Consider the following 26,479-nt stretch of genomic DNA (forward strand, 5'->3'; position numbering starts at 1 on the left):
AAACTGAAAAATAATGTACATTTCAGAGTTATACAAAAAGGACTTTTTCAGGGAACAAGTAATGGGTTAACAACTTACAGCTGTTCCGCAGCAATGGAAGTAAATTAAGCCTTGAAAGTTGATGCTAACAATTCCTACAGGTGTCCCAACTTTTGTTGATTACTTACAAACCCTCTGTCTGTATAAAAGCAGTGTTGGAACAGACTGTGTTACTACACCCTCTTAAGTATTATTTGGACAGTATTGTACTGCAGGAAGTAGTATATTGCTCTCATAATGGCGAGAAAAAAGGCAATTAACAAAGGAAGACAGACAGACCATTATAACCCTTAAAAGTGTAGGTCTTTCCTTTAGAGAAATTGCAAAGAAAGCCAAGGTGTCAGTGAGTACAGTTTCCTACACCATCAAAAGGCACTTGGAAACTGGAGGAAACTCTGACAGGAAGAGGTCTGGCAGACCCAAAGCCACAACAGAATCAGAAGACAAGTTTCTGAGAGTCAACAGCTTGCGTGATAGGCAGCTCACAGGACAACAGCTTCAAGCACAGCTTAACACTGGTCAAAGTAAGCAAGTCTCAGTTTCAACTGTGAAGAGAAGACTTCGAGCTGCAGGTTTGACAGGTCGAGTGGCAGTAAGAAAGCCATTGCTAAGATGGCAAAATAAGAAAAAGAGGCTTGCCTGGGCCATGAAGCACCGCCAGTGGACTACTGAAGACTGGAAGAAGGTCTTATGGACCGATGAATCAAAATTTGAAATCTTCGGTTCATCACGCAGGGTTTTTGTACGCCGTCGAGTAGGCGAAAGGATGGTTCCTCGGTGTGTGACACCAACTGTCAGACATGGAGGAGGAAGCGTGATGGTCTGGGGCTCTTTTGCTGGATCCAGAGTCGGCGACTTGCACAGAGTGAGTGGCACTCTGAACCAAAACTGCTACCACAGCATTTTGCAGCACCATGCAATACCCTCTGGTATACGCCTAGTTGGTCAGGGGTTCATCCTACAGCAAGATAATGACCCAAAACATACCTCCAGGCTATGTCAGAACTACCTTAGAAGAAAAGAACAAGACGGTAGGCTTCAAATCATGGAATGGCCAGCACAGTCTCCAGACTTAAACCCCATCGAGCTGGTTTGGGATGAACTGGACAGAAGAGTGAAAGCAAAGTAACCTACAAGTGCAACACATTTGTGGGAACTTCTGCAACAGTGTTGGGAAGAACTTTCCGAACAGTATTTGATTTCCATTGTAGAAAGAATGCCACGAGTGTGTTCGGCTGTTATATCTGCAAAAGGTGGCTACTTTGAGTCAAAAATTTAGATTAAATTTTGTTAAACAAAACGATTCCATGATTTCTTTTTTATCTCCAATTGTTTATTTGTTCTATGCTTTAATTTCAGAGTACATTGAGACATTAAACTGCGTAAATTTCAATAAAAACTGGAAAAATTGAGGTGTTCTAAAACTTTTGACCTGTAGTGTAGGTATGGTACAGTTGTTAAACTTGCTGGCAGTTCATATTTTGTATTCTGTGTTTACAGCAGCTGTATACAGTTTGTTGTGTATGTTTGCAGAGTGATTTATAAAAAAGAAGCTAATGAGATGTAGAATGATAAAGATGTCTTGTCAACACGTTTGTCTATTCCCTGAGAGAACATTCCAGCAATGACCAACACTGGTGTATTCTGGTCAGAGCTGGTGGTTTGCTGGTTCCCAGCTGGTCGTGCTGGTTCACAAGACATGATGCTGGTTTAAGACCTGGTTAAGATTGCCCAAGATAAGAGAGGTCCAGTCAAAATCCTGTTTCGGTTCTAAAGTGAAGTGTGTGTTGTCTGTAATCCTATATGTATATGCTTGCTATAAATCTTTATTCAGAGATATAGATATAGTTAACCATATATACTGTATGTAGAACAAAGATTTCTGGTTAAAGCAGTGACTGTTCAGTGATAGCGCAACCACCCACAGAGCAGAGAACTGTCTTCCCAGAATGACCTCTGGGGCTCCAATGCTGATGATTTTTATGACAATGGCCCTGTCGTAGTTCTGTGTAGACACTGCTTTTTAACTATTTTGCACATTGTACATTAGCTACATGTAATTTCCCCCCCAAGAAATAGTGCAGGAGGGCCAGCTGTGAATGCTGTATAATGATTATATATTGCTCTCCTTTAAGTCCGAACAAAAACACTGATAGTCTTTTGTTCAGTTCTTCTTCTAAAACATATTTAGATTTCCAATCTTCTAACAGTACGTGGGTACATTTTAGAATATAATTGTGATCTTCTGAGCAATTTTCAGAGTGATGTATAAATAATTGAGTGTTCCAGACCTCTTATTGCCTAGCTGTCTCTCTTTGTATCCTTCAGAAACTGGAGGGAGGTGTTTTCGGAGAACTGAAGATTGCTTGTGGTATTAGTAACTCTTGTTCAGGGAACTTGCATCATCAATTGCCTTATGATTATATTTTTATTCAACAGGCTAGCCTTCTATAGGGAATGTAACCATTATTCAGTACTTCTTTGCTAGAGCAAACTTCAGTATTAAACTGTAGATATGCACACTAGTTTTGCAGTTAAGCATGCTTTTATAATATTGTACAATACATTTACAGCTTCATTATACTTAACATACAGTCAAGTAAACTCTTAGGCTTTATCAGTGAAACTTCACGAATCACAAACTTCCATCTAAGTTGATACCAAGAGAAGAACATTTGTATTTCACTTTATCTTTCCAAATTAAACAAGCATACAAGGGGAAAGCAAACTTAGACTAAACAGGTTCTATTTTACTGACCTAAACTATTAAAACAGCCCCCTAAAATATGTAAACAGATTTTTTGCTGCCATTTGATTATTTTAATTGTATTAATAATGTTCAGAAGTGAGTCTAGATAGAGTAATAAAGAGTTCAAGTATTTAGACCCCATTATTTTAATTGTATGTACTCCTGTTCATAAGTGAGTCCTCACCCCTGGGGAAAACACCAGATGGATTAATAGAGTTCAAGTATTTAGACACCATTATTGTTTATTTTACACACCCCTTGAAACACTTTGAGTTAAGCTTGTGCAAATAGAAGCTGTGTCTGGCAGTCTTAAGCCGTTGTCTTTCCTCTTCCGTTAAAACAAGCCATTGCATTCTAGTCACAGGGATTGCAATTTACCCATAGCTGAAATAAAGTGGCAGCGCTTTTAGTCCAAAGGGATAATCTTCCTCTCAGAGGCAACATGCTGGTCCCAGTTTATTTCTTCTCTGCCCCATGCTATACTCAATTTGTCAAGGGGCTCTTGACCAATGATGAATAACAATAACATACTGGCTTACTGCCCCGCTGGCTCAAAACTTAGATTAGAAGTAATTACAGCACCAGTAAACAGTCCTTTTTTATGTTTGATTTAATTATAAAATCATTATTATTAAATGTTTCCCTGGTTTGTTTTCTTTAGGTCTCTTTTCTTGACTTGCTCTCAATTCTATTGGCTAACTCGTACCCAAACTCACCCAGACTCGCCCACGTTGCTGTAGAGGTCTTTCTCCTTCGTCCCCGTCACCTGGAGGCTGAGATCCTGGGAAACATCATCATTCAGTGCTGCCTAAATATATTCATATTCACCAATGAAATTGTGCCTTGATCCTTGAATGGAGGAATCGAAAGAAAGGACAGTAAATTATTCATGATTATCTACGTAATACAAAACAATCAAAAGAATGATGCAATTATGGACTTCAAGTCATACTTCAGCTGCTGTAAACTAAACTTGTATTTACCGGGCCAAATCACAAAGAAGTACAATCTAGGGAGTTCCGCACGAAAGGTGTCATGTATTTGTTTGTTACTAGAAAGAAGTTAATCATCAGCAAATGTTTTGTTTCACTTAAGATTAAAGTGTCATGTACTTATCTGTAGGAAGCAATAGTAACCCATGTGTGGTTTATTGGTAATATATTGTTTTTCATGTGATCACTTCTAGTGATCTGCTTTTATTTACTGGGAAGCATTGCATTAGATTACCAAATAAACTACAGAGCTGTGACAGCATCCCTTGAATTAGTGCTAATTATTTCAAGGGTACAATGTTATTACCATTGAAATGCGATTCTTGGTTATCAGAGCAGGTTTGTTTTTCTTAGTAACTCTTGGAACTGCACATTGTGTCTGTGTAATGGGCAGTGTTGTGTGATGCACTGCCGGTACAGATTTTGTCGGTGAGATGAGATGAGGTTAAAAGCTCTGTAAGTATGAAATCGGATGAGCCTTGTGCTTTAGCATAGTGGTTAAGATGCTCGCTTGTGTTGTGTGGGGTCATCAGTTCATACCCAGCCATCTCCATGTTACACACGCAGGAAACTTGGTTTGGGGGAGATGACACGTAATTACATTGGGCAGAAAAGGACTTTCATTCAGCCCCCCTCAATTGTGGGAGAGTGCAACAACAGTGCTATGACGCTTTTATTTTCAAGCACAAAGGAGAGGAAGTCACATTTAATAGGAGTTGAAACATAATGTAAGAGAATATTGTGAACTTTTTTTTAGCCTAGAAACACCTTAGCCAGTAAAAGTAGTCATTACTGTCCAACCCTATACCCTATTAGTATAAAGTGACCCCAATGGTATTTTGGTCATTTAGGGAACATCTGTGTTTGTGTATTTACAGCTACCTGCTCTTACCAACAAGAGCAGGTTGTTATTAAATACAAGTGAATGTGTGACATCTAGAATCGTTAGAAACCTGCCTTAAAGAGTAAGTAGTGGGGTTCCAAAAAAATATAGCATTACACGTCCCCATGTGTTGCTACAACTGTTTAAATAATGGAGCTGTTATTTTTCTTTTCATTGTTAACATCCTGACAACTTTTTGCACATAACTTTAAAGTCGGTTTCAAAGCTCTTTTCAAAATGTCTGCTCCAGTGCACTGATAGTGTAAGAATTATTGCCCACATTGTCAAACAGATAACACATCAATAACAATCCATGGTGTGGTACGGAACAGAAAAGCCAGAGCACTTGTTATGTTTTTTTTTTATCGCTCTTCCTGCATGATTTAGAGGACAGATCTCAAACTCCGGTGCACAAGAGCAGCCATTTTAAAGTTCTAAGTGTAAAAAGTTGTCAGGATGTTAACAATAGAAATACAGTTATTTAAACAGTTGTAGCAACACATGGGGATGTGTAATGCTATATTTTTCGGAAACCCACTCTTAAGAAACCAGAAAGATTCAGTGTTGTTGGCGAGCACTTAATTAATCAGGTTTCACAGTAATAAGCATGCACAAGGCACACTGCCACTTCTTTCTTATAGGTACTGTTCCGCATTTTCAGTTCTTAACTTTAAACATTTCCGGGAATTTTATTTTACAAATATTAAAATAGGGATACAATCAGTAAAACTATTGTTTTTAATCTCAGTATACACACTTTACATGTGGAATATGATGCATAGCAGTTCTGGTTTCTGATTAACTTTAATGTCTCTGGCATGTATGATGAAGCAGAATTTGTGCAAGTCGAAGCCACATTTTTCCAAGTTACCTGGTACTTTGCAAACGTTTGGGCAATCGCTGTGCTGTCAGAACTAGTATCTGCAGAAGGTGTCAACGTGACATTAGCACAAAACAAGCCAGGTTTATTCACCTTGAAATCATAAAAAGAAAAGAAAATTGACAGAACCCTGGGTGGTGCAAGTCATCGGGAGACACATCAAAAATCACACTGGACATTTCCATCAATGCGTTCCATAACTTTACCAACTAAAGCATCACAATTTTCTGTCAAATATTTATGATTAAGATTGTTGGCATTAGGCAGTGTTTTAGCTGATGGTCAGTACTGTCACATGAAGTCACCAATACATATCTCTCTGCAATAAACAGTGGCTGTCCAGCAAAGCACAGTGCTCTGACAAACTCATTTAATACAGTCATTCTGCGCTCTTTTTATTAAAGCGTCTGTAAAAGCTGCATAAATGGATTGCTTGTCTATCAGTTCACTTTATTGTTTTAGTTTAATGTGTCGCTTATTTTTCAGTAGTACAGTGGAATGTCGCATATCTGACCGTCACATAACCACCCTGATCAATTAACTGCCTCTAAATAAATAAATACATATTAAAATTAGGCTACGAGAGTAATGGTACTGACAGCAAGTGCAGCGTCCACAATGGAAACAGAAAGTGTTCTAGCAATCAGCCTTTTGGTGCCTTCCCCTTTAAGAGAGACGGGCTGTGTGCGTGTGTGAGTCAGCTGTGTGTACCATTGAGGTTTCAATACACCAGTTGAGAAAGCTTTTGGCAATATCAAGAAAGAGTGCAAAGTACCGTGGCAGACATATTAAGAAAGCAGAACCAGGGAGGCAGGGACTTCTAGAGTTAAGAAAGAAGCCATCAGTTGCAGGTTACTGTATATTTACTGTTTTTGTTTTGTATTTTTTTTAAAAAAGCTTTGTGTGGAGAACTTCTAGGAAACCGCATAGCAACACTGTGTATTGTAGCCTCATTAATCTCGTATGTTTGCTTATTTTTAAAGCAAAGAATTTCCCCGTGTTTAAAGCAGTTTGAGTGTTTTTGTTCACTAACCTATTTATGCATGTGTAAATGTCATTTTCTATAGATGTTCGTAAATCCGACTTTTTCACATATCCGCCTATATCCCAGTCCACAGGAGGTCGGATATGCCAAATTGTACTGTGCCTATGTTCTTTCATTGTCAGCGCAAACATGTACCTCAATGCAGCAGTGTTTGCAACGCTATGCATCCCTGCCTCATCTGACCCACTTCTGCTATTTTTGCGTTTTGTATACTTCGAAACATTTGTTTTCTTTTGAATATTCATAAACTGATTTATGTTTTCTCCCCATTCCACTTCCATTAAAAATATTATATTTTCTCGTAAGTATTTCATCATTTTTGATCAAGCAAGTAGTTACTACGCCCAGGAATTGCCACAATAATCAGACTTTGATTGGCCAACATAATCAGCTGATAATGTGTTTGAAGTGACAGAGAACCACGTTTTGAACGTTGTTTTGATCCTCTGACGTGTAAATGTCTGCTGTATCCCAGGATACAGTGTAGATCTTCTTATTACAATGTCAGTCAAAATAAAACAGCATTTTAATCATATTGTGTATTTCCTAGAAAATAGTACTGGGAAAATATTGAATACTAGCCAAGAATCGGGTATAAATCAGTAAAAACACTACTTCTAGGATATGAAACACAGGAGATGGTAAGTGTGTTCTAGCTCATTAGTGAAATCACTTCACAGACTGTGTTATTTCTTGCATATCACTATTTATTTGATCATAGTACTGTCACGGCAACCCATTGATTCCACCTGTGTTTATGTTTGACATATTAAAGGGGCTAAATGCCATTTGAATGTGCATTAACAAAGGCTTGGGTCTGCTAGTACTTGCTGTTCCATGGAAGATCACAGGTGGCATGGTGTGAAATATGGCAAATACGTCGTGAAGCTGTTAGTACTTGCTGTTCCATGAAAGATCACAGGCGGCATGGTATAAAGATGGCAAATACATCATGCGGATCTGATGGAACTGTACAACTTTGCTGTGTTCAGATCTCTGACTTAATTGTCGAAAAAACACTAGTGCGATTTATTTGTTCAGTAAATCACAACAATTCTGTTCAGGTTTAGGGAAGCGTGCTAACCAATGTTTTTAAAATCACAATCTTACCTTTTATTAACACCAATGACTATTCGTTTTATATACAGCCTAGTATCTGAAAAACTAGCAAAGAGCATAAAGTTGACAATGTTAATAGGGAAATGTATTATAAAGACTTGATTAGCATCCATATATGTGCCTTTTCTAGTCGCAGTACATCTGGATATTTTACTCTCTGGAATGGTAGAGTACAATGTGACTAACAACAAAACTAACCCCCCAAAAATATGCTAACTTTGAATCTCTAATACAGGAACTTCTAAAGTAAAACCATCATGGTTTTAGGTACTCATAATAGGTGTTATTGCATTTGAGAAGGTCTATATACAGAGAGATTCATAATTCACACATCATTATCAGAGCATCACTGAAATTGGAGGGTACGTGGAGGATGATATGCAAAGGGAAACCCGCTATGCCAGAGACATTTTGTTACGCACTGTTTTGCCACTGGAGGGTTGTTTAATAATGTCAGCATTTAAGTGGAATTGAAAACTGCAAAACAACAATGCTGTGCAAATTATGAATCACCCTGCATAACCATAGTCATGCATTGGTTCAGGGCATTTTATTTGATTTGAAATTGTAAAAATATAACTAGAAAATGTAATAAGCATATGGTATAAAAGACTGCAATTTGTGGGTTGACCCACATTGTCATATGTTAATTTCTCCTGGCCTGCTGTCCTGAGATTTTGCGAGTTTCATACACATTTTATGAACAAATTTATTTTTGAAAACTAATGCAGTTAGACAGCCAACTGCTAATGAAACGTGATGCAATTTTGGCATGACACATCCCTCTTTTCAATCTATAAGCGTTGTCCCCGGTGGAGCGTGTGATTCTATCCCTGCATTTGTTTCTGTATTAATAATGTATACATGGGTTCCCTGCAGTACACACAGAGACTGCTCTGCAGTGATCCATTGGAGGGTTTATTCAAAGCCTGTTATAATCACCAAAGAGTATTCAGAACTAGTCTCTTCCTTTTAACTGATTTCTTGCTCTTTCCAAGATGTGTGACTCCTGATTAAAGATGCAGGTGAGCATTTCATCCACTGATCAAGTGATCCTTGGGGTGCTTCTGGAGTAGTTTCATTAACAAATGTACAGGAGTATCTGGAATGTCTTCTGTTTAAATATGTCCTGAACCTAATTTCCTTAACGCAAGGCTGATTTTAAAATACATTTTTTCGATTTCTTCAGCCCAGTTAATCAATAAATCTCGAGCCAAACTAAGAATTTCTTACTTAATTTTAAACTCTGTTTTGCTCAAAAAGTAATTCAAATTGAAAAGCAAAATAAACTATACAACAACATATTCCCACAGTGGAAGCTCAGAACCCGCTGGTCCATTCAGTTTATTTGTGGACACTTCTGGCATTGTGACAGTTCCTGGAACCTTGGCAATTAGCAAACTGATAACCTTCAATAAAGACTACAACTCCCATAGTCCTGTTTACAGTCTTGTAGTCCTTTTGCCAATTCACATGGTCGGTGCCGCGTCACTTCCGCTTAGCCAACCAGTGGCTGGAGTGGAAATAGTGGGTGTTCTTACATTATAGCCTGTGGGAGTTTTGCTGATGTAATGCTATGTCATGTTGCAAAAGAACGATATGCAGCTAAATTCTTTCCCTCCTCCTCCCCCTCCTCTGATCTCTCTATCTCTGTTCCTCTGGAATCTACCACACTCTCTCCCTCTTCCTCAGCTAAAAACCTTGGAGTCACCCTGGACCCCTGCCTCTCTTATTCCCAGCACATCTCCACTCTGGCACGCACTTGCAGATTCTTCCTGAGCAACATCCGAAGAATCCGACCCTTCCTCACCAACTATGCTACCCAGCTCCTGGTCCAGGCCCTGGTACTCTCCCGCCTAGACTACTGCAACTCCCTCCTGGCTGGCCTCCCTGCGTCCGCCATCCGTCCGCTCCAGCTCATCCAGAACTCTGCTGCTCGCCTGGTGTTCTCTTTACCTCGCTTCGCCCACGCTACTCCACTACTCCGCTCGCTCCACTGGCTCCCGATCACCGCTCGCATCCAGTTCAAGACTCTTGTACTAGCCTACAGATGCCTTGATCAGACTGCACCCAGCTACCTCCAGACCCTCATCTCTCCCTACACCCCCACTCGACCTCTCCGCTCCGCCTGCACTAGAAGACTGGCTCTACCTCCGCTACGCTCCCCTGCCTCCCGAGCCCGCTCCTTCTCCACCCTTGCTCCGCAGTGGTGGAACGACCTTCCTACAGATGTCAGGACTGCCCAGTCCCTGACCACATTCCGGCGCCTCCTTAAGACTCACCTCTTCAAACAGCACCTGTAGAACTCCTCTGTTGTATCCTGGGACACTATCACCCTTCATTTAAATATGCTTTATTTTGCTCTTATCTGCCCCCTATTTTACTGCATTTAATCCTGTACCTCAGAATATTGTAATCTCCCAAGTGTTTAATCTGTAGTATTTTGTACTTAATCATATCCTGATGTAACTATCACTACTTAATCATATCCTGATGTAACTTTCACTATTATCTGCTGTATTATTGAATTGTGGTTTGTCACACTTGAGAATTATTGTATTTCTTGTTCTTATTGTATGACTTATATTGTAACACTTGAATGTATTTGTATTTGCTTGCGATTGTAAGTCGCCCTGGATAAGGGCGTCTGCTAAGAAATAAATAATAATAATAATAAATTATCAGCTGCAAACATCGATTACTGCCCCAACAAGCTCCCAGCCGATGTTTGGATCAACCCCCCCCCACCTCCCCACATACAGTATATTCATCCTGTAAAGATGTAAATGATGTCTTATTATTATTATTATAGACATTAGTCCATCAGTCTCTGCACACATAGATGATGATGATGATGATGAGAAATGTGATCTCAGCAATAGTAAAGATAAAAATAATACGTGATATTAATTAAATTACTGCTTGTTTTTGTTCAAATGTGCATCAGATGCATATACATATGAATGGAAAATTTATGTAAACTTGTCCTGAAAGGCCTACTTAATAATACCTAGTCTAGTTCATACTAGCAAAAGAGTGATTCATCCTATGTTTCCTAGGTAATAAATGATAGCGATAGTGCCAATAGGCATGTATCCTAGGTCTATAGAAATTATTATTTTTATTATAAAAATCCTGGATTCTGCAAATGGCTGCCATTTGGACCCGTCACTCCTGAGTTTCTTTAAGGTATTATCCGCTTTTTCTTTCGTAGTTTGTCCTTTGGAAAACGGTGAAATAAATTGTTTCCCTTCATCAAATTGTGGTTAGTACAACCAACTGCTTAACATTGTTTGGGCAATTTATTGCACACATATGCTGAACACGCACAGTTTCCCATTGTAAACATAGCAACAATAGGCGTATTTTCACCCCAGCCTCGGTTTGGAGTGCATATTTCCCGGATGTCCGACCAATGCAAATGGGATTAATTCTTAATCATTTCTTGCTTATAGCAGAGTAAGGAGACTCCACTGACTCATGTTTTCCCTTTCCCTTGTGCAGGTCTCCACAGAATGGAGCAAGAATGAACAGAGAGCGGCTGAAAGAAAAGCATGAACTGGAGGTTTATTGAGGTCATCTACTTCCTGTTTATATGGGACCATATAACAGTACAGTGTTCCCGCCAGGACCCATCCACTGCCGAGCACCATGTCTCCAAGCAATTTGATTGGCTCATTTCCGATCGGGGGCCTTTCCACCACACTCGGGGTTATTTATCCTTTGTGGAAAGATTTCGTCAAGGATTTACGACCAGATATAAAATTTACAGGTAAATGTATTTTATTTGAACTGTCGATTTTAATGATAAGGGGTCTATTTAGTTTATCTAAATACAGCCACTGTTTAAATGTTAAAATAGGGCTTCCAACGATACAATTACATGTTGGCTACCTTCTTTCATTGTTTTAAACAATGGCAGTGTTTCGGTCCCCCGCTGTTTGGATACTTTTGATCAATGTCTTTATATTTAACCAGGTGACACCTAGAAGGTTTAAGATTGAGAAGAAAGTGAAAAAGAAAGAAAAGGGTACCCCCCCAAAAAAAGACAATGTGTTCAAGTAAGTTCTTTAAGTGACATGCGAACACTCACCTTATCACAAAGAAGGTATTGAAATCCCCAATAGGCAACCGTGAAACACACTGCATGAAGGGAAAATTCAGACCCATTCTCACAGGCAAGCACTGAGATTCTTAGTCGTCGTGACTACCTGCTGCACTGGGGACTCAACCAGCTAGTACAACTGGCAGCTCATTTACATATGTTTGATTGATTTGCTCCTCAAGATTTTCATAGCAGCAGCACTCAGGCTGACATCATAGTGTGCAAAGAGGTTGTGGAGTGTGCCAGGGTTGCTCTAGTTAAGAGACCGGTACCTGTTAGAGCACGTCAGTATATACATATACAGCATTGACATCAGTCTATTTGCTATTTGCTATTGCTATTTCTAACATGCTATCTGAAGGCAGAAAACGTTAAAGCTAATTATTCAAATAGTGAGTTATCAGTTGATCAATTACTTTTCTTCTTTATCAATCATTAACCAATTTGGGGAATGGCAACATTTCAAACATGTTTTTGCAGGGATGGGATTTTGACTTAAATTTAAATAAACCAAACTATTTATATACTTTAATACTTTGTGTGTGTCTGTCTGTCTGTGTGTATATATATATATAATATATATATATATACACACATATATACACACACAGTACTGTGCAAAAGTTTTAGGCAGGTGTGAAAAAAGTAAGAATGCTTTCAAAAATAGACATGTTAATAGATTATATTTATCAATTAACTAAACTAAAGTGAGTGAACAGGAGAAAAATCTAAATCAAATCCAAATTTGGTGTGACCACCCTTTGCCTTCAAAACAGCATCAATTCTTCTAGGTACACTTGCACAGTGTCAGGGATTTTGTAGGCATATAGTCAGGTGTATGATTAAACAATTATACCAAACAGGTGCTAATGATCATCAGTTCAATATGTAGGTTGAAACACAATCATTAACTGAAACAGAAACAGCTGTGTAGGAGGAATAAAACTGGGTAAGGAACAGCCAAACTCAACTAACAAGGTGAGGTTGCTGAAGACAGTTTACTGTCAAAAGTCATACACCATGGCAAGACTGAGCACAGCAACAAGACACAAGGTATTTATACTGCATCAGCAAGGTCTCTCCCAGGCAGAAATTTCAAGGCAGACAGGGGTTTCCAGATGTGCTGTCCAAGCTCTTTTGAAGAAGCACAAGAAGCGGGCAACGTTGAGGACTGTAGACGCAGTGGTTGGCCAAGGAAACTTACTGCAGCAGATGAAAGACACATCATGCTTACTTCCCTTCACAATCGGAAGATGTCCAGCAGTGCCATCAGCTCAGAATTGGCAGAAAACAGTGGGACCCTGGTACACCCATCTACTGTCCAGAGAAGTCTGGTCAGAAGTGGCCTTCATGGAAGACTTGCGGCCAAAAAGCCATACCTCCGACGTGGAAACAAGGCCAAGCGACTCAATTATGCACGAAAACACAGGAACTGGGGTGCAGAAAAATGGCAGCAGGTGCTCTGGACTGATGAGTCAAAATGTGAAATATTTGGCTGTAGCAGAAGGCAGTTTGTTCGCCGAAGGGCTGGAGAGCGGTACAAGAATGAGTGTCTGCAGGCAACAGTGAAGCATGGTGGAGGTTCCTTGCAAGTTTGGGGCTGCATTTCTGCAAATGGAGTTGGGGATTTGGTCAGAATTAATGGTCTCCTCAATGCTGAGAAGTACAGGCAGATACTTATCCATCATGCAATACATGCATATGGAATAAGGGCATACCATTTAGCAATCATTGGCAGTTTTATTTTCATTTCACACAAATTGGTGCACTTCATTGCATAAATAAGTTAAGCCTGTAATCATATTATTTGTATTATTATGGTTTTATAACTTAACTGACCAAGGGGTAAAGCAGACAATTCTCTATAAACTTTTTTTGATTTTGCTTCTCATGTTGCTATGAAGTTTAAACAGATTTTGGATGTGAAAACTCACACCTGGTGATTTCTGTACTTGAAGCTAATTTTTTTTAAAAGAATGAACAAAGCCACAAGTCCAGCAGCAATTCATCTTCTGGTCATTAATATCCTGGAAGTACCAAGCTGATAGCTGAATTGGTTTTGGTCTGTCAGGCTTGGTAGGTCACTTTGATATAGACATATTCTAAGGAGCAATTAATTTATTGATAATTAAACATGTCTGCTGATGTTGGTTAAGGTTGTTCAATTGGAGCAAAAGCTGTGAAAGTGTAAATGTAGCAAAGCTTGTGCATTTAATTACGTGGCAGATCAATGGTAACCGTAGTTGATTTTTGTAGTGCCAGAGATACATACTAGACTTTAAAGCAAAAGCAGTAATGTTGGCTCACCAGTAGAGTACAGCGGCATGTCTACTGCTAGTCAGGGTGTTACCCCGTACTACTTTTTAAATCGTTTTTTATATGTTAAAGAGAATGTTTCCTGTTTTGACATAGCAGTGATAGCACACGAGTGCCCATGTCGTATCAAAACCGCTGTGCAGTATTTGTTCCCAATCAGTTGAGTTGCATTGCTGGCAATGCCATGGTCTGCTCATGATTCTACTGGGGTAATACGCTGGGAATATAAATGTATCCAAAGGTATTCTCCTAATCTTTCAGTAAGGTTGTAGTGTGGAGAGCTCAGTGCATTTTGGATACTGCACTGAGTAGTGTAATAATAAAGGTAGCAAGGAAAGAAAAGCAAACCCATTAATCCTCAGTGCCACAGAGATCATCCGAAACAGAGGGATGCTTATGAATATTTTAAATAGCTGGCAAAGCCACGATTCATCTCCAGGATAACTGTTGGTGAACTGTAATGGCCTGACCTGTATAAGGTACGATTGCCAATGTAATGTTTAGGTAATTGACGCAAATGGAAGAATGTTAGATGACTTCTGGCCTGGGGTTTAGTAACCAATGATATTATAACTGCAGTGTTTTATAATTTACATTGCAAATGCTGCATAATTGTTTTAGCTCAGTGCCAGCTGCCATTGTTGAAAATATTTGCTTAGCTTTGTGATAAATGGCACTATGCATTAAAGGGATGTGCTTTTGGTACATTTTTATGAACGTTTAAATGCTTTGCCAGGGTTCGACATTAACCATGACCCGGCGGCCCAGGGCCGGTAGAGATCGCAGTGTGGCTGGTAGTTATGAAGCACCACAGGCCTGACTGGGCTGGTAACATTTAACTAGTATAATATATATATATACCACCAAATAATGCTTCCTTATTATCCTGTACGGTTTTGAAATGAATACTTTTACTGTTTGTTCAGTTCTCAGACTTCCAGTTCTTCAATTCATCCCTGTCTTTTTTATTCTGTTACCATGTATTATATCAAATAATATTCAGTGTATATATAAGACTACCATTTCTCACAATTAAATACTATATTGTTGTTGTTAATGATAATACTAATGCCATTATTATTTATACCCAATACTACTAGTATGACTAGTACTACTACTATTATTATTATTATTATTATTATTATTATTATTATTATTATTATTATTATTAATAACATAATTAAATAATAATACTATTATTAAATATTATTATTGTTATTAATTTATGATTCTGTGATGATAGTTGTTGATTCCTTTTGAAAGGTAGGATTTATAAAAAGGATGCTAGGACCACCAGAAATGTACTGTAGCTGTCCCAGAGAAATCCATCTGCATGCCTGGTTTCTCATCCAAACATCCACAGGGAAGCAGGACAATCTGCTGTGGTAAAAGGAAAAAAACAGCAGAATTTACAGCTATGCAAAGGAAATTATGGATTTAAAAAAATACAGAACTTTGCACAATCAGCAGGAGCTTCCACCCTGGCAAATAGACATAATTGCATTCCTTCGGTGTAACATCTGCTGCTACAGTGCTACTGTATGCAACCCATTATGTCCTTACTTAACCTTGCTTGTGATAACATAGTTCTGTCCACATTCAGTTTCCATTGATGATCATTCGTCCTGTTCACAGGACTCGCACACCGTCTGTCTGGAACAGTGGCTCTTCAAGGGTGGTTCTGATAGTGACACAAGCAAATACGGGCATTAGATGCACTTACAGAAATGAATATATATGTGAACAGAATCAAATTAAATCAACCGATCACAAAAACAAAGTCACATCTTTTAAGTTTTATTTGGCTGGCCTATTAAACAAAGGCCAGGGAAATGGTTATTTTATATTTAAAAGTTTAGTGTGTAGGTAGCGTTTTTTCTCCCCTCTTTCTGTCATTGCAGATTGCAATAGCTAATGATTACAAGTGTGGAACCAGCACAAGCACTAATCTTTAGTGTAATTCAGTTTGTTAGGCTGCTTAGCAAAAGGGAATCATTCTTCATGCAATACCATGGGAAATTGCAAATCAACTGAGCTGTAAAATGTCTTACACCAGATAATACTGGCAATGACTAGTCAAAGACAGGTACTATCCCTCAGCGAATACATTTTAATGAAACTGAAACCTTGTTGTCTACATCCTTCAGTGTTGTAATGGCCCTCCAGGCCATTTTGACAAAATTAATGAGACCTGCTACCAGAGCGCACTTTCAATCCTCATGCAGATGTACTGCAGTCAACCAGAAACTAATATTTAGTTCACAACACATGAAATATTTGAGTGAACCGAAGCAGTGTGAATCAGCGTCTTTTTCACTCCAGATGTCATCCTGTAGCTTTTTCTAGACACAGACATCTCATTGTTCCACTGGAGAAAAGTAAAAATAGCTGTGCTATCCAAACAAAGTAAGATTCAGTAGAAAGTGTTTTAATAGCTGCTTCCTACTTTGATCTTCTGCCATCGGCTGAAGCGTGACCGGTCCCGACTTGTTATCTCCAGTTGGGAGTTAAAGAGGTTGTTAACACTCCAGACAAAGACTGTGCTTTTGTCCCATGCAGCTGTTTTTGAAGCCTTAATGTGACTGAAATATACTCATCTGCAGTTTTAATAGGAGCGGTGGTGAGGGTTTCTATCTAAACCCGGAGGCTCGAACAATCTGAAAACATTAGAAATGATGTTGCGAAAACGACTTGCCAAAGTAATTCTTTTTACTTCCTGATGCTTGGAAGGTGTCTTAGATGAGCGTTCTGTCTGTCACTTGTACTTCACACAGGGCATGTTTGTTTTTAGAAAAGTCAGTGGAGAATGACAACAGGAGGACTTTAAGTAACTACACTGTTACCTGGCTCCGCTGCGCAGGTAATACTGCGGAACTGCTTTGTGATGTCAGCTGGTGCAGTGATCGCCACACCTGAGGGGCATTCCCTAGGTGGAATTTGTGACTTCTTAAATTGTTACAACAACCCCATATTCTACAGTTCACACAGCTTCATGTAACGCTGGCTATATTCTGATAAACTCTTGATTTTATATGAATATTTAACCTGGATATTTTACCTTCAAGCTGCTGTTGTGACTCATGTGGGATGTCAATCATATTTCACGACCCACCTTAGCAGAGCAATCGTCCAGTCAGGACCTACAGCTTTACACTGTTGAGCTCAAAGGTTTAGAACAAGTTGACCCATTCTACTTCTTTTTCTTACTGAGCAGTTTAAGTACACCACTGTGGCATTTGCGTAGCTGGTTGTAAACACATCTATATTTCCCTTGAAGAAGCATAGCTACTTGGTGAAGCATTGCCTGCTGGTATCTCAGCTGCTTTAGAAGAACCAAACTCCCCGGTGTTCCTTCTTTTGAATGAAGACTCTTGTTTCAAGTGCTTACAGCTGTTTCTTGTGAAAGAATTTGTTATTAGTGGTTTAGCTGTTTGTTTGTTTTTTTTAATGAAAAAAGCGCTATAAAAGTGGAATGTTTTCTGTACATTTTTTTTTAAAGAAATGGTCAAATGAAGTGTCAATACTAATCCGTGTCACAGGTCCATGGGACAGTACAACTGGAATTGGAATATAAAGCCACCATAGTGTGTGAAGCAACAAGTAACCTTGCTGGTTAGGTAAAGAGAGACACCAATTACAACAATGCTTCAAGAAAATGAGGAACATTGATTTCCTGACAGCGTAGTGCCACAATATTGAATTAATATTTATTTTATTATTTGTTTACAGGGTTCAGTGGCTTGCAATCTTCTCAATTCAATTTTCTGTGTGCAGGCTTGATTTATGGCTGTACTTTAGCTGTGTGTTGAATACAAATGCAAAGTGTCAATGCATTCCACTAAGATCAGCACTGGAATGCAGTAAGGCTGTGTGTGCACTGCTTGCTTGATAAGGACAATCAGATGAACCCTAATAATAATACAGGGTGTTTCTGTGTGAATCCTACACTATAATATAATACTGAGTATTTCTGTGTGCATCCTACACTATAATAATGTGGGGTGTTTCTGTGTGAATCCTACATTATAATAATATAATGATACGGGGTGTTTCTGTGTGTGTCCTACACTATAATCATACAGGGTGTTTGTGTGTGAATCCTACACTATAATATAATACTGGGTGTTTCTGTGTGCATCCTACACTATAATAATAATAATAATAATAATAATAATAATAATAATAATAATAATAATAATAATAATACGGAGTGTTTCTGTGTGTATCCTACACTATAATAATGTGGGGTGTTTCTGTGTGAATCCTACACTATAATAATATAATGATACGGGGTGTTTCTGTGTGTATCCTACACTATAATAGAATACAGGGTGTTTCCTTGCAAATCATACACTATATAATAATAATAATAATATAATACGGGGTGTTTCTGTGTGTATCCTACACTATAATAGAATACAGGGTGTTTCCTTGCAAATCATACACTATATAATAATAATATAATAATACGGGGTGTTTCTGTGTGAATCCTACACTATAATATAATACAGGGTGTTTCCTTGCGAATCATACACTATATAATAATAATAATATAATACGGGGTGTTTCTGTGTATATCCTACACTATAATAATAAGGGGTGTTTCTGTGCGAATCATACACTATAACAATAATATAATAATACAGGGTGTTTCTGTGCGAGTTGTACACTATTGTTTTTGTTTAAACCTGGTTTAAAACACGACATACATTCCTGTGCTTTTCCCATGGCTATACTATGCATTTACCACAGTTCATTGTGGTTTGCTATGTTTTTTAATATGTTTTTCCATACCTCTCCTGGGCTTTCCAATGCTTGCCTATGCTTTACCAGGCCTCTCTCGGCTTTACAATGCTTGCCTATGCTTTACCATACTTCTCTGAGCTTTCTAATGTGTGCCTATGCTCTACCAGGCCTCTCTGGGCTTTCCAATGCTTGCCTATGCTTTACCATGCTTTCCATATGCTTTAATACATGTTGCTATGCTTTTACTATGGGAGAATAACAGGAGGGTGGTGGCATGAGAGCTTCCCCTCACAGCTCGGCACCTCAATCCTGACCTGAGTACCCCTGCCATTCAGTCTGAAACAGCCCCTTTAGAGGTGGTTTTGTGGACTACGTTGAGACCACCAAAATAATTTCACTTGGGACCGGACTGTGAGGCTAGTAAATGATGCTGCTGTGCCAACTAGTCCACTAAATGACCACTATTTATTCAATTCAGAGTATCAAGCCACACTCGGCTCAGCACCAGAGAGCTGAAGTGTTTTCCTCTCGCAGTTCATTTTAGTTCACTGCTTAGAGGTCTAATTACATGAATATTGCAGCTGACATTTATGTGAGCTGGGATGCTTGTTAATTGCAGAGCGTACATGCAGAATATAGCTTCTGTTGTTTGGCGGTTCTGACTGGAATAAGAATGTAAAGAGAATGAAGCTCTGAGGCTTTCTCATTAAGAATGGAATCCCTGGTGTCACAGTCTCGTTCAAACCTGAAGAATTCAGAAGCTGATTGCTCTTTATTATATTATGCTCTGCCTGAGCTTTTTGGGGTTGGACCAATTTAACTGACTAAATCGCTCGAGCTTAGTAGAATCTAGTGCAAGTGTTGCATAATTGCATGTAGAGGTCTACAGGTGTTAAAGGGGAGGGGGGTAGTCTTGTCAGATTAGTACATTGGGGGATATAACAAGCCGAATATAAAGTCACTGAAGCCCTTCTCAACAACACTTCAGTGCCTGAGTTCTGCATGAATGCCCTAAGATACTGTAGTATGTTTCATGTCTGAAGTGATCATAATCTTAGTACATGTATTTAAAAGGTCAAATCTGTGAAAGGTGATCCAGCATAATAGGTATCATTGGTTGAAAATGTGAATAGAAATCATTGAATTAGAAACTGTTTGTGTAAAATTGATGACGTGCGTGGTTGAGTGTGAAATTAAAAAGTAACGAGACATCTCCTTCAGTTCCACTTTAATGTTCGATGAGTCAACTACTGTGGTACCATTAGTGTGTCAAAATAGGACAATTATACTACTGTGGTACCATTAGTGTGTCAAATAGGACAGTTATACTACTGTGGTACCATTCTACCAATGACCTTTACTATTGTAGCTGACCTTTTGTAGTAGCCTAACATTCTGTACAGATTCATTGTATGTGTCTTTATTGCCAGTGGAATTTCCTTTACTAAGTACATAGTGTATTCCTATAACTTTTATAAAGTTGCCTTAGTTGTTAGATAGTTTTTGAATGATAAATTAATCTGTGCTGATTTTACTTACTTAATTATTCTCCCATCTGCTCCACAAATAAAAATCCATCTCTAAGTTAAGTGCTGCACTAGCATGCTCTACAAACAAGAATACACCAACAGCAGCAGCAAAAATCAACTAGCAAACAATTTCTTCTGTCAGCTTCTGTTAACTGCCTTTGGGCTTTTAGTTCATCTAAAGTACAGTGCCGCTAGTTTGTAACAGAGAAAGAGTGGACAATGTGGACATAGGAGTTTCCTTTACACAGTGTTCTAGCATGAGCCTGTGACGAGACGCATGGAAGAGGAATACAATGCAATATATTTCAGAGCACTACGAATATATTTCAAATATGTTGCAATGTATTCTATTCCTTTTCTAAAATATCATTTTACATGACAATGCAGTCAGTAAATATTAGCATATATTTCAGCATCTTTTCACATTATTTGTCAATATATTCCTTCAAGAATACAAAACATATTTTAAATATTTCAGCATGTAAAATATATTTAGGGAATTCATCAAAATATATGGACATATATTTCAATGCAGACTTAAAATACTTTATAATAAATATGTGGAATATATTGTATAAATTATATGTAGGAATATATTGTGTGTTATACATTTCTCCTCCATATGGCCAACCGAAACCAGCACACCAGAGGCTGTGTTTGTCTGACATTGACGACAGCAGGCAATGCAGCGCCTGATATTAGGTGTTTGTTTACATCGGGGATTTATTTCAATAAAAGCTGTCTTGAAACACATGAAGGAAGGGTTGCTGATAAGCTGTGTGTAAGATCAGAGAGTGTGCTTGACAATAGGGTACGCGTTGCTGTAATACAGTGTGCAAGACTTCAAGAGGCTAGGCTGCTGTCAGTAATGCCAATATTATATAAATCCCTCCTATGCTGGCTTTCCTTAGACCAAGACCCTATTCACAAAGCTTTCAAGCTGTGCTAGCAAGGCTTTTCTACAGTAATCACTAGCCTCCCTTTTAATGGATTTGTTTCTTTGATTGTTTTTTAAACAGTACTTTAATTTAGAAATGTTAGAAATAATGTACCGTCATTCAGAAACATGTTTCTACCAGTAATCCACTCCTGTGCAGTACAGTCAGTCATCTGATTGCAGCTAGACCATTGGTGGTGCTAATAGGTCTGCTTGTGCTTCATGAGTGTTGGTATTCTAATGCTATTGCAATGATATTCTGCATGGGTAACCAGCGATGATTTAACTGGGGTGGTTGTAAGGTTAGAAAGGAAGACCCACTGAAAAGCAGCACAGTCAAGGCCAAAGCCAGCTTCATATCTTAATATACATGTTGTTTAGTGCCAGGGGCATAGGATGTATTGCAATGCGAGTCCTTCCCCTGACTGGCACACTGGAGAAAGGTCACAGTCACCCGGCGGTGGTCAGATTCCTCGAGGTGAGTCACTTAATGTGACTCGGTAAATCAAGCATGGGCTGTATATAGGGTCCTGTGTTTTACACGACCTGCTTTCTTAGGCTGCACTTCATTCCTCCCACCGCAAGGTGGTCATGTAGTCTGCTTAATTAAACCACTTATTGATTAATAATCTCCCGATTCCTTTAATCATCTCAATTAGTCATTCTATTAATGCACATTTGCGTGTTGATTAGGCAGCAGCAGCAGCAGCTACGGACATTTATTTAGTCATGCATCCCTTTATTACTAATTTATTCAATATTATTTCTTAATGTGTAAATAAATAATTTAAATGTTTCAGTTTACTAGTAGGAACACATCATTTTTCAACAAAATTTAAAAAAAACAGCACTGATTCCCTGAAAAATTTATATAAAATACTGAAATCATAACATCAATGCTGTAACATATATATTACAAATATAACATAATAATAATGCAATGTTCTTCACAAACAGCACATTAATTGCCACTTACAGTTTAATGAAAGAAAATGTCCCATGCATTAAATGTTGCTATTAAACTTAAGCATCGTCAGTTGGTTAACCCTGCCTTCTTTCATAGATTGACGTTGTTCTGTAAAAACTTGGCCATAAGAAGAAACACTTCTTTCAGCATCTACAGAAACTGACAAATATATTTTAGCCTTTAGTGTTAAATTGGGAAATAATTCTTCAGATTTAATCCAAAATTCATTGTCATTCTACTGCAGTTTTCTTTTGCATATGGGAGGTATTTGTCCATTTCTGATTTACAGTCAGCATCAAATCCTGGAATAGAATATAATGGGAGGGCTTCCAGATCCAAACTACACACTTGTTGTGGGTCGAATATCCTTACTGCCATCAGAAAGTTATGAGCTGGTTGAAAAAAACGTGGTTTATTTCTGCATTGATCCAGGTTGTAGTAATTAGTCAGTTTTTCAGAAACATCATGGAAGGTTTTTACGCAGTTTATTTTTTGCGGTGTCTGTGCTGTGTACCTCTTGTGCCATTGCTCGGTATGTATTTATTAATTCTGCAACTTTATTATATGTTTGATGGACTCTCACTTAACGGCTTTCAAACCACTGAATCAGATCCACCAGTCCCTTGGCATGTGTCGCAATTAGTGAGAGTTGAGATTTTAAACTTTGCACATCTTTAAGCAATTTCTGGAGGTCCTTTAACACTACAGTGTTTGGTGAAATGTGTATTTCCTTTTCAACAAAGCTTGCATAAAAACGGATGTATTTGGAATGATATTCAGCAGCAGAATACCCACAAGTTGCCACCTGAGCCATGCATAACACGATGGGGCACTTGGTAAAGTACAGCCTTCTTGTTGGATTGCTTCTGTCAGGTGATCTTTTTAAAACATAGTTTTCTGCTTGGGCAATGTTTAAACAATTTTTAAAGGTTGCAACCAGATTGTCTGCTTTCGGAAAATTATTTACCCAGATATTGCTGACAAGGGCTATGATGTGGGCATTACAAGTCAAATGTACTGAATTTGACAGTAAACCTCGAAGAATGTCATTGTATGCCTTGATCATGTAACTGGCATTATCGGAGACAAATCCAATCACATTGTTAAAATTAACTTCAAATGCGTTTAAACATTTCACAACACCCTGTGCCACTGATGAGTAATTCAGAGTGCAGATTAACTGTATCGGATAATATTACTTTCAGTTCGAAGGTATTCGATAGTCCTTGGAGAACAAACAAAATGTGCAAAACATACTGATCTTTTGCATTTGTAGACTCGTCTCTAACTACAGATACACTGTCAGACATCTCTGCCAGTTGTACAACGTTCATCTTGTGCAACTCAGAAATTTGGGGTAGATATTCCCTTCTCAGTTGACCTGCTGTAGGAATTGCTCCTGCATTTATTACATGTTTGTTCAGAAATGCACGTAGTTTGGGATTATCATTTTTTTCCAGGGGAATATTAGCACAAACAAATTCCTCTGTCAAATCAAAAATAACATCTTGTCGGCGTTTATAATTTTCGTTACCCTTAAGTTTTTTACTGGAGGATGCCGTCTCATAGCTGTCAATCTCAGTCTTTCGTTTTCTGTGTTTTTCTGATGATAAATGTATGTCTGTTGTTGACTTTCGAGTGTGGTCCACGCAGGACCCTAGCTGTGTAAAATGAGTTGCTCCTACAGACAATATTGCAGTTGGAATTGAGGGGAAAGTGACAATGTGTTTTATATAAAGTAATATGCACAGTTTACCCCAGTACCAGTGTATGGGCAAGCTGGTATTATACCATGTGGTTTGAACTAGTTGAGTCAAGTTTTCATTTGTTTTCATTTTTTGACCTGCTTAAGGTTATTGATGGTGATCTTCACTTAAGTACAAGTCAAACCCCCTCAAATAAAGAATAAATAATAGATGCACTGAGGTTATTCAATATCAAATGTGTAGGCTCTTCACAAATGCTTTCAAATAGAACAAATACGTGTTAAACACATATGTTGTAATATATGCATTGAGAAAATGTTATTATTAAAAATGCAAGAAGTACAATTAATGTCCTCTTCATGAAAACCTTCACATACAACTGACAGCATGCCTGTGCTGGTGGTATACATGCAAGCAGGGTGATTAATCCCATCAATTAATGCTTATTCATGGGGGAAGAGATTATTGGTACACACCCCTAGTGGTGGTTTTTATACTGGCCTGATTACAGAAATTCCACCTTGCTCAGAGACTAACCCACAAGCCAGTGCTTGCCACATGAGACACAGTATTTAACAGGGTGATGGTCCGAGTTTACCCTCACCCACACTCACATTATTCTCTCAGGAGCACTGAGGTCTTTAAAACGCAGGAAACTTGATACTTAACTCAGATTACAAATGTCTTGTCTTGTGAATGTCAGGCATACAATGCCTGACATTCACAAGACAAGCTCATGACTGACCACCTATACCATTTCCCCCAAGGAAAGACACCGCATTCAGTAATCCCCAGCCCTGTCTATTCCTACCAGGATTCATTATTCCACAAACTCTTACACCTGGAATGATTTTATACACACATAAACTTGTATTTAACATTCATCCCATTTACAATAAACATTCATATATTCTACTTTAAACATGTTTCTTCTCCTTTATACATATTTGTTTAACCTGTATGAAATACTGTCTTTGTTTACAAACGCAACCTTTAAACTTCTATTGTTTACTCATTATTATTATCATTGTCATTATTATTCTCTAGTCCCTAACTATTACCAGTAAAGACTTAACATTACCCCTTATCTTGGAAAATTACCAAACATATGGCTATAACAAAACCCTTGTCCCACATGTATAGCTATGGCAACTTCATTAAGGGAAGCGTCCTAATCTAAATACAGCAATACACCGTCCTATATCAAATACAATTGCTCAGCAACATGCACGATACATAATAAACCACGGCTCTATCGCCAGCAGAATAACAAGCACAATCATAAACACAAGAACATGCATTTAAATATTACAGTGATATTAAATATTACCCTCACACAGTAATACAGTGATAATTATAAACACATGTAATGGGATTTTGAACATCTAAAAAAATGATATTATGTAAGATCAGAAGGTATAAACTATTCCTTTAAAACTAATAAACTGTCGCTGAATGGACTATGCATTAGTGAAGTCCCTGTAATAAGAGAAACCAATAAATCACCCTCTAGGGAAAAAAATGATGACATGAAAAAAGGATAGAAATCTATAATAATTATCATTAGAAAATGATTGAGTGTGAACAGCCAATCAACTTCCAGATCTAGCGGGCTTCTATTTTGCATAATCAGGTTTGTAATTACTCAATAAAGAGTGTAGTAGTTTGTGTGTAGTCAGCACAGAGGATATTGTAATTTGTAGGGTTCTGTATGGATTTGTATTTGTGAGAGCTGGAATTGTACCTTGTATTTCTGCAGTGTTGGTTCCAAGGTTGGCAGTATTGTCCTGAAAGTCTGCACACTACTGTTGCAGGGTCTTTGGATAGCTAAAGGAGGCTTGTTACTGCTGTTGAGTAATTCAAGTGCATTGCTCAGATATCTGCAGCACATGTGCTGGGATTGCATTTTTAATTTGCAGTATGACTGGCACGTGCTTCATTAGCTTTGATTTTTCCTTAGCTTGAAAGAATTGAAAATAGTGACGTTTTTAAAAGTAACAAAGAAAATGACACCGTGTGCAATAATTACACTTGAACACTCCCTATGACCCTAACATCAGCTAGCTTTATCACTGTAGCTGTTTGTTTTGTTTTATTTTTTATTTAGTACTATTTCAAAACTACTTTTAAGGATAGAGACAAATTCTCATCTGGAATTTCAAATGAAGAGGAGCTGTTAGATAAATTGGAGGCATTCATTAGAAGCCAAAAACAGACTTACAGTATTAGTTGGAATTACCTTTTCAAAAAAGATCCTATACGCTTATTGGTCTAGAAGACACTTAGTTGATTAGGACTGAGTTCTGGATGACAGACAGGTACTGTAGTAGGACTACATCACAGTGCACTGCAGTATTGGAAACATAAGCAACCTATTGCTAATGTAAGTTAATACGTGTTTTGTAGCGTGTCCCTTATTGTATAAGAGAAGTCAGGCCATGTTTTCAAAGTGTTTCCTCTAGTCTT

General features: G+C 38.2%; 1 protein-coding gene across 2 annotated transcripts in view; it reads left to right on the top strand.

The window, feature by feature from the left end:
* LOC117422689 (BMP/retinoic acid-inducible neural-specific protein 1) overlaps positions 1-26,479 on the top strand; it is a 135,015-nt gene that overhangs the window by 34,258 nt on the left and 74,278 nt on the right. The window contains exons 2-3 of one of the 2 annotated variants that reach the window (XM_058987179.1): positions 3,450-3,818; positions 11,212-11,479. In XM_058987179.1, the coding sequence (XP_058843162.1) occupies positions 11,262-11,479 (218 nt within the window). In that variant the 5' untranslated portion in view covers positions 3,450-3,818; positions 11,212-11,261. The remainder of the gene's footprint in view (positions 1-3,449; positions 3,819-11,211; positions 11,480-26,479) is intronic. The other variant, XM_058987178.1, reaches the window with a different exon arrangement.

The sequence above is a fragment of the Acipenser ruthenus genome, chromosome 15, assembly GCF_902713425.1.
Source record: "Acipenser ruthenus chromosome 15, fAciRut3.2 maternal haplotype, whole genome shotgun sequence".
In the NCBI taxonomy this organism is placed as follows: Eukaryota; Metazoa; Chordata; class Actinopteri; order Acipenseriformes; family Acipenseridae; genus Acipenser; species Acipenser ruthenus.